At 42.1% G+C, this 9,828-nt stretch overlaps 1 protein-coding gene across 1 annotated transcript in view; it reads left to right on the forward strand.

The window, feature by feature from the left end:
* Nucleotides 1-606: 606 nt before the first annotated feature.
* LOC125431242 (GRB2-associated-binding protein 2-like) overlaps nt 607-9,828 on the forward strand; it is a 52,111-nt gene continuing 42,889 nt past the window's right edge. Inside the window, exons 1-2 of the mRNA XM_048494003.1 lie at nt 607-694; nt 800-862. Of these exons, the coding sequence (XP_048349960.1) occupies nt 607-694; nt 800-862 (151 nt within the window). The remainder of the gene's footprint in view (nt 695-799; nt 863-9,828) is intronic.

The following is a 9,828-nucleotide window of genomic DNA, read 5'->3' on the forward strand; positions in this document are numbered from 1 at the left end:
CTTTTGGTGACTTCATTGCTTGTGGTCTGTAGCTTAGATGGAAGGGAGGAAAGACCCAGCCCTGCATTCCCCGTGGAGTCTTTTTTTCCTCTTGTTTATTTACATTTGTATTATAAGTTACTTTTGTTCCCACTGGGGAGAGGAAATAGACTATAAATATGTAAATCAAGATATAAAAGACTGATCAGGGATTTGAACCCAGACTTCCCCAACCCTTCAGTGACTTTTAACTGCTAGACTACCTCTCACACTTTTGTTTCCCATGGTTGCTGGTTTTCACAAGTTCCGCGTCCGAAGGAACACAGAAAGCCCAACTCATTCAGGCATCTTCTGTCACTTTTTCATGCCATGGAGGCTTTGGAAATTCAGGAAGAGTCCCTTGGAAATAGCAGGCATCCTTCCTCTATGGACACTTCTATTCTATTCTGTTTACATTAATTATCTGACCTATACCACAGTCTCGGGGGGATTACAATAAAACATGCAACAATAAAATCATGACAGTAAAAACACAATAAAACACAATAAAACCCCCTTCTAAAACCCAGACACAGTCTAAGATCTCCCACACCCATCCTACCCACCCCAAAAAGGAGGGATGTACCGATGTCCCAGGGGTCCTCGCAGCAATGGGGGTCACCCAAATGCCCAAATGAACAGGACGGTCTTTGCCAGATGTTGAAACTCCAAGACAGTAGGTGCCCAGTGAACCCCTGGAGGGAGGGCATTCCACAGTATAGTGGACGCTGTGGAGAAGGTCTTCCAGACTGCCCCCATCCCCTTACCTTTGATGGGACAGGACAGCTAGGTGGGCCTCCCCCTCTCATCTCAGCACCTGGGCTGGGCAGATCTGCTCTCTCAGGTACCCAAGACTGAAGCCGTATAAGACTTTATGGCAAACCTATGGCACAGGTGCCAGAGGTGATGGTGAACCTATGGCACGGGTGCCAGAGGTGGCACTCAGAGCCCTCTCTGTGGAGCAGCACGCTATGAAACAGAAGTTCATCATGGGGAATCCCCTCCCCAGTCATCCCTATGAGCTAGCCTGGGCCACTGGGCTTGATTATTAGCATTAAACCTAAGACCTAGTTTTGGGGAAGCAGTGTAGGTAACCCTGTTAAGTCCTGTTAAACCCCACTGATTTTCATGCAAAGAACTGAAGCATGATCCTTTACCTGGGAGTAAGCTCGGTTGCTGGCAATGTGGCTTGCTCCTGAGTAAACCCTCCTAGGGTTGTGATTCACCCGTTCGAAGAGTTGCACGGTTGCTTCAAAGCAAAGCCACCTTTTACCACCAAGCTTACTCCCGAGTAACGCACGCCTCGGAGCCAACCATTTTTTCTAACCGAAAACCTCAGTATTCAGGTTAAATTGCCGGGTTGGCACTTTGCGATATATAAATGGGTTTTGGGTTGCAGTTTGGGCACTCGGTCTCAAAAAGGTTCGCCATCACTGTTATAGGTTAACACCAACACTTTGAACTGAGCCCAGTAACTCATCAGAAGCCAGTGCAGACTCCTACGAATAGAAGTGATGTGATCCCAGTGCAAAGCACCTGTCAGCAGACAAGCCAGTCTTTCTGGGGTAGCATCACCCCTTCCAGTCCCAGGTGTCCCTCAATTCCCCAGACTCAGGAGCTCAGAACACAGAGCACCTCCATCTTATCAGGATTCAAGCTGCAACCTTGACTCACGCAATGGCTAATGTGAGCTGTGCAGTTGCCTACGTAGTCCGGCAGGGGTGCCATGCAATGAGAGTGTGCATGCGCCAAAAATAACCTCCTGTGCAGTGTGCCACTTAAATGGAACCCTATCCCTTGGCTCATGACACAAATCCCATTGAGTTCATTTGGAAACTGTACTGGCTATTATAAGCATCTCTTGCCAGAATTCAGTTAACTGCCTATTTAAAAATATACCATCACACACACACACACACCCCTCCTGCACATTGAATCTGAACAGTCTGAAAGAAAAGGTGTTGACAAATAACAGCAAAGAGGGAGGAGGTAATAAAAATATTGGGCACTGAACAAACAGAAATATTATTTTCTAGCTAAAACTACTTTCGGTAAGTGGTGTGTGGGAAGGCCATGTTAACCATACCACTTAAAGGAGTGAGTTTTTCTTCTTTCTTTCTTTTTTAAAGTCCATTAGCTTCGGGCCCTTCTCTTCATCTCAAAGGACTTTCAGTCAAACACAAACTATGCAAAATGAGGAGGGATTTAAACAAAGTTTTGCTTCTTTATAAATAAATACAGTCATAACATATAATTTATGTATTTATTTATTTAAAATTTTTACATCCTGCCTTTTAGTCCAACTGAGGCCACAAAAGCAGCTAACAACTAAAAATGAAACCAAATAAAAACACATCCTAAAATGAGTTAAAAACCAGTTAACCCAGAACGAAAATATATACGAAAAACATTCATTTAATACATGAAGCAGGAGGAGGGATTGTTGAGGTAACATCAGACATAAGAACATAAGATGACACCTGCTGGGTTAGGCCAGTAATCCATTTAATCCAGGGGCCTGCAACCAATTGGCCATGTTGGCAGGGGCTGATGGGATGTGTAGTCCATGAACATCTGGAGAGCCGCAGGTTGCAGATCCCTGATCTAATCCAACATCCTGTCTCACACGGTGACCAACCAGTTCCTCTGGAGGTCCAACAACAGGATATAGGGATTTGGGTTTAATAGATCCAAATTCTTTTGGAAAATTTAAAAAAGGCAAATCCCTATACCAGGGGTAGGGCACCTGCGGCTCTCCAGATGTTCAGGAACTACAATTCCCATCAGCCTCTGTCAGCATGGCCAATTGGCCATGCTGGTAGGGGCTGATGGGAATTGTAGTTCCTGAACATCTGGAGAGCCGCAGGTTCCCTACCCCTGGTCTAAGATATTTAGAAGGAATAAAATATCTTTATTTACTAACATGCATTCCATTTCTCTAGACTAGAGCATACATGCCCTGGAAAACTGTCTCAGAACATTGCTAAGCTATTAGAGAATGAACAAAGAGAAAGAAAACATGAAGCTAACTAAGTTTTACATGTTACCAGCTTTACTTTGGTATTCTGTTCTGAAGAATTGACACAAGCAAGGGTGGAACTTTGAAACAGAGTGTGGTCAAGGCAAACTTTATTCCATTTCCCCCTATTTACTGGTCTTTGCATTCAGACATGTACATTCCCAAACTGTTATGGCCCAACTCAGGATATCCTAGAAGTGATCTTCCTTCTCCTTTCCTGACAGGTGGGTGAATGGGTATACTGACATGGCTATTTCTCACCCTACACAGGAAACCATTCTCCTCCCTGCCTAAAACCCAAGCTTTGCAGGGCCTCTAAGATCAAGGCATCTTGAATTCCTTCATCATAGCATTAGACTCACTATCAGAGCTCATTAACCTGCAAATTTATTTATTTATTACATTTGTAGACTGCCCTTCTCCTTATGGACTCAGGGCGGCTTACATAATTTAAAAACAACAATTGGCCTTAATGCATTTAAATGTTAATTCAGTAATCTGTAGACACCGAACAAACAAACAAATAGGGATGATTGTTGCTCTGTCTTTCCATAAAACTGTAAACCTTTCTGTTCTTGACTATCCTCTTAGGCTCCTGAATACTGAACACACATAAAGATGTGTTATACATCAGACCATCTGTCCTTTACGGTCAATCTTGTCTCCTCAGACTGGCAGTGGCTTTCCAGGACCTCAAATAGATGTCTTTCATATCACCTACTGTCTGGTTCTTTTAACAGGAGACACCAGAGATTGGACTTTGCATATTCTGTACGCCAAGCAGATGCTCTGCCACTGAGCTGTGCCCATCCCGCACTCAAATGGACTGTTGTCATAGAAACCACAGAAGCTAGTTTTCCCTCAGCATTTTTGTAGAGTATTTAAGTAATGGTCAGCTCAAAGTGCTGATTAAATCACCTTAGAACAAGATAATGGAGATTACCTAGCTCCACTGTCCAGCCAGGCATACTTTGGGCCATGGGAAAAGTACAGTTCTCAACAACCTTCCAAGCTACTTTAACGCAAGATGGATCCCAAAATTTCTCTGGCATCCATTTTATGTGGACAAGTGTCTTGCTCTCATGCTGGTCTTTGGTTCCCATGCCTTCTATGGCATCCTCTAGCAAGGAAGGGACCCAGTCACTCACAGGAGAACTGGCCCATAGGGGCATCTCTTGCAATTTCTACTTCTGCTTCTTACTTTCCTTCACATATTTCTCTGATAGTATATTTTTCCAGTGGTTTCCACTTATGTCAGAGGAAATTCTCTTGGCTTTTTGGAAGTAATATTCACTGTGTGGTGGGCTGACTCTTGGAGAGATAGTGACCTTCTGCCATTGTTGGGCTAAGTTCACTAAGAATCTGTTGAGGTTATGTAGTTATAACTCATGTTAAATTTCTGCTACCGAAAAATTATCTGCCAGTGCTTTGCTTTGTTCTTTTTGGAGCCTTTACTGGAATGGACAGAGTGTTTTATTTTCTCCAGCAAGGCTGGAGGTTCAGACTTCAACTCAGCCATGAATTCACCAAATGGCCTTGAGCCAGATGTCTTCAAGTTCTGCCAGAGTTGTTGTGAGAGATGATTACGAAGCATTTTCTGTGAAGTGGAACTTTTGCTTGGGAGTGAAGAATTTTTCTCCTTCCTCAGTAAAAACACACATGCATGTTTATTACTCAATCACTGCAATCTCAAGTGATAAGCTGCATATACGAATCTGCCTTTCACAAATAAGAAAGAACTGTCTTTTCTCATACTATTCAGCCCACCAGTTGAAATTTACCTCAAAGAATAGCAGCTCATGTAGGACTGGTAGACCATCTAAAGGGCCCAGATGTGGACCCTCTAAAGGGCCCATGCTGACACTCTTAATATTTAACAAATGGTTAAAGGAAAGAAATATCTTATCACTTATTAGGCATGTACTTGCAATCTAAATAACATTTGAAAACAACAGACATTCACATTTACAATAGACAGTTCATAATACACTACTGTACTGAGTTTTGAGTCTCTCCGCAATGTCCACACCATTTGAAATTAAGGCCTGAGCACATTTCTAATGTACATACTCACCTGTGCTGAGAGCGTTCATCTGAATCTAGGATATTCTAGGCTGCTGGTTGCTGTTGATGCCTATTCAGAAGATGATTAGTTTAGTCCCTGACTCTTGAAAGAAATTGTGATTAATCACTGACATTCACTTGAAATTTTAAGAACTGTAACATGGGTTGTAGGACAGACCAAGAACTACCAAGTTCCAAAATATTCAAGTGCATTCCAAGGGCTCAGCTTTGTCTTTGACTCTGTCTTTCTCTGAAGGCATAACCATGCCATTGATTGTCATGTTCCTAGAATTTGGCAACCACCCTTCTGTTGAACCATTCTGGAACTGTTCTGAAAAAATTGAGACTGCAAAATATTTGGCATCTCTCTCTCTCTCTCTCTGTGACTATATATCAAGTAATTAGGTAAATAATAACAGGGAAATAATAACCAGGTAAATAATAATAAATGATTTTGGGGAAATGTACTATTCTACAATAGAAACATATTTTCCCCTACGCACATTTCTACTGAAATTATGGTTGACAAACATGAGGCAATTGTGGATTGATCGCTCTTCATGTCATTCATTCTTAGATACTGGCAGAGGCACACATTGTAAAATGTATGCAGGCCTTCCAGACACATCTGTTTTATGGACTGTTGACTCTTATTGCATTGGTTTGTTGTCACTAGAATGCTCACAGATGGTATTGGGCTTTGCCTTCTGCCAATTTTAATTGCAGCCAACTTACCACAGGGAATGATGAAACTCACTCCATGCCCCAAAGCAAGCAGTACTTATCATAGTATGGCATGCCTAGCCCCACAATACTTAGGGGAAAAAATGAGGTTCAGTTGAGTACAAAAATGTTGTTGAATGGAGCGCATTAACAAATTAAAGACTGTATAAACTTGAACATTATTTATAAAGTGTGTTGGTCTCTTATCCAGTAAAATGTCAAAACACAAAATAATCTAAAAATAGCATTTTAAAAAGATAAACCCGAGAGGATTTGCCTGCTCTCTTTAGAAATAAACTGGAGTGATTGGATTAATCTCCTGCATAACCCCCAAATTAATCAACTCTATGCAGATTTCAGATGAGATCTCTAAATTCTAGTATGTAGTGATTACGTCATTGCCAAGTGGCAGATTGTAGTGGCTGAGTTCCTGATGTTGACTTTAAGGTGGTTCAAATTCTGGGAGGGAGGGAGGGAGGGAGGAATCATCCTGGCATATGAACATGAAAAGAGGCTGTACTGACTGTTGCATCATCCAAAGAAGCTGGGGGCGGGGGGAGCACATGAGAAAAAACCTTTTCATGATTATGGAACAAATTCCCCAGGGAGTTGCACCTGGTCCCCTCACTTTCAATCTTTAAGAGACACTTGAAGATGGGGTGTTTTTTTAAGGGACTGCATTTGATTAATTTGGTGACATAAGAACATAAGAACATGAGAACAAGCCAGCTGGATCAGACCAGAGTCCATGTAGTCCAGCTCTCTGCTACTCGCAGTGGCCCACCACATACCTTTGGGAGCTCACATGCAGGATGTGAAAGCACTGGCGTAATGCCCATTAGGCAAGGTGGGCAGCTGCCCAGGGCATCACCTTGTGGGGGGGGCATCAAAATGCTGGGTTCGTTTTTGGGTATTTTAGTGGTTTTCCATTTTTGGCCTGCAGGGGGCGCGGTGTTTAGGCTAGTAGCACCAAAATTTCAGTGTATCATCAGGAGACTGTCCTTATGCTACTCCCCAAGTTTGGTGAGGTTTGGTTCAAGGAGTCCAAAGTTATGGATTCCCAAAGGAAGTGCCCCTATCCCCCATTGTTTCCAATGGGAGCTAATAGGAGATGGGGCTACAGTTAAGAGAGTCCATAACTTTGGCCCCCCCAGAACCAAACCTCACCAAACTTGGGGAGTAGCATAAGGACAGTCTCCTGATGATGTGCTGAAATTGTGGTGCTGATATGTCTAAAAATGCACCCCCTGCAGGCACCAATGTCCTGGTGCAAAAAAAATTGGTCGTGGTGGAGTGGCCGCCCATGGGGGGGGGCATCCAACTCAGGTTTTGCCCAGGGCTACAGTTTGCCCAGGGCTGCCTCGTTACGCCCCTGTGTGAAAGCAATGGCCTTCTTGCTCCCGAGCACCTGGTCTGTTAAGGCATTTGCAATCTCAGATCAAAGAGGATCAAGATTGGTAGCCATACATCGACTTCTCCTCCATAAATCTGTCCAAGCCCCTTTTAAAGCTATCCAGATTAGTGGCCATCACCACCTCCTGTGGCAGCATATTCCAAACACCAATCACACATTGCGTGAAGAAGTGTTTCCTTTTATTAGTCCTAATTCTTCCCCCCAGCATTTTCAATGGATGCCCCCTGGTTCTAGTATTGTGAGAAAGAGAGAAAAATTTCTCTCTGTCAACATTTTCTACCCCATGCATAATTTTGTAGACTTCAATCATATCCCCCCTCAGCCGTCTCCTCTCCAAACTAAAGAGTCCCAAATGCTGCAGCCTCTCCTCATGAGGAAGGTGCTCCAGTCCCTCAATCATCCTCGTTGCCCTACAAATTGTGATTTTGGATTCTGGTTTTTATGATTGTCATTTTATTGGTGTAGTAAGCTGCCTTGAGTTCAGCAAGGTGGAAAGGGAGATAATAAATGTTTTAAATAAATAAAAATAACATCATCAAAGTACCTAAAGGAACCACATTTAGAACCTGTGTGACTCTTTTGTTCTTTAACCCTCTTCTTGATACAGCTATCACAGTTGCTTTTCTTTTTTCCTCTCTGTTTTGGAGGACTTTAAAAAAAAACAATCCCATGTGCAAAGATTCAAGTGAGCAAGGAAATAATGTCTATATAATTGCAAGATTAGCTTCTATTATGCTTGTAATAAGCTGTTAGAAGGATATCATTGATAATAAAGGCAATAAGAAGCATTGTTCTCCCATGAAATGAGTTAAACAGATTAGCAAATTAATTGCCAGGAACACAATAATTTAACACTTTGTAAGATGGAATCTGTCCAAAAAATGAAAAAACAAGCATAAAATCCTCAGAGAAAGAATTCCTAAACTGCTTTGCTTAGTCCCTTGTATTGTAGTAGTATCAATTAAATGTATTGATAGATGATAAGATGATAAGGCAACAGCTTCCCTTGATTGCCCATTTTAGGGATTGTATGATGATAAAAATAATAAACTACTTTCAGTTTATGGGCAAAAATGGTTCTTACACAAAAAAACCAGTTGAAAAATCATACTAATATTTGCAGCTTGAGCTCCAGAAGAGGATAGAATTTGCGGCAATATTTTAGATTAATAGCATGTGACTTTTCTCAAATTTAGACACTTATCCTGGGGAGATTAAAATAATATAACACTTAAAACTCTTACAGCACCTGGCAAATTATAGTATTTTGGAACTCACTGTTCAGAGGAAAGTTAGATGAAGATGCTGAGTTTTGAGGAGCAATGGGTACAATTTCTATAATCAAAAAGAGTATGTTGCAAGTGTGCTACTACGGCTTCATGTCGATACTGGATGCGGTTATGCAAATGTTGTGAGAGAAGGAAGAAATATTATGGTGAATATCTAACCAAAGTTCAGCACTTTTAAATCTCATTGTATTTAATTAGAGACTGAATTACATGCTTAAAGCTCAGCCATTAAAATCAGTAAGACTGTACAATCTTAAACCATGCTACATCTTGCTGACCCCATTGATTTTAATGGGCTTAGAAGGCTATGACACTTTTTAAGACCACACTGTTTGCCTGGACATGCCCTAAAAATGAAAGAGAATAGTGCCTGTACACCCATCAGCCACAGGAACAAGGGAGAGAGTAGCAATGGGTCCCTAGCAAATGTTTGTGTACTTTTCTTCATGTTTATTATTTATGCCTTCCTTTCATCCAATCAGCCAACCCAGCTTTCTTCCAGTAAGCCAGTCCTTACCTCCCTCATTCTCTGTAACTCAGAAAGTTAAAAATATTGCTGGGTCTGTACAAAAAACTTGGCCCGCAAAAGAAGAGAGGGGAGAACCATTTACCAGTTCTGTTGCTTACATTTTTTATTTGTTACTTTGTTTGGTTGGGGTTTTGTTTGGTTTATGTGTTCGTTTTTGTTTGTTTCTGTTTGTTTGTTTGTTTGTTTGCATAGTGTTAGCAGCTATTTATTAATAGAGATTATTTTTACCCAACCTGCAGTTTTGGCATGATTTTTTTTAAAGAGAGGCTTTCTGAAGAAATTCTAGCCAATCAGACATCATGTAACTAATGAAATAATATATCATTACAATGCCCATCAGGCACTGCAACTAGTCAAAGTTGGCTGTGTGTGAGGTGATCTTAGGCCCTTTCCGCACACGTCAATAAACATGGGTTAAGGACGGGATAAAACCCGCTGGGGGGGGGGGGGCGGACTTCGCATGGATCCCGCTCCTAACATGAGTTTCCTTCGCATTTTCTCAACCTGTGTTTTTCAAGAATGACAATTTGTGTGATTCTTTTCTTTTAACATGCCTCAGGCCCTTTCCGCACGGGCCAATAACAGTGCCCTAGGGACAGCAAAAACGCCATCCCTAGGGAGCTGTTCGCATGGGGAGCGCAGCTGCATCGCGAAGCCACTATTTCCCAACCTTGCTCCCTGAGCAAGGTTTTCTGGAAACAGCATCTGAAAGGCGCCATCCCCCCCTTTCCCAACTGACTTGCCTTCCCTGCAACCTTCCGGCACGTCGCCG

This window comes from Sphaerodactylus townsendi, linkage group LG04 (genome assembly GCF_021028975.2).
Source record: "Sphaerodactylus townsendi isolate TG3544 linkage group LG04, MPM_Stown_v2.3, whole genome shotgun sequence".
NCBI lineage: Eukaryota > Metazoa > Chordata > Lepidosauria > Squamata > Sphaerodactylidae > Sphaerodactylus > Sphaerodactylus townsendi.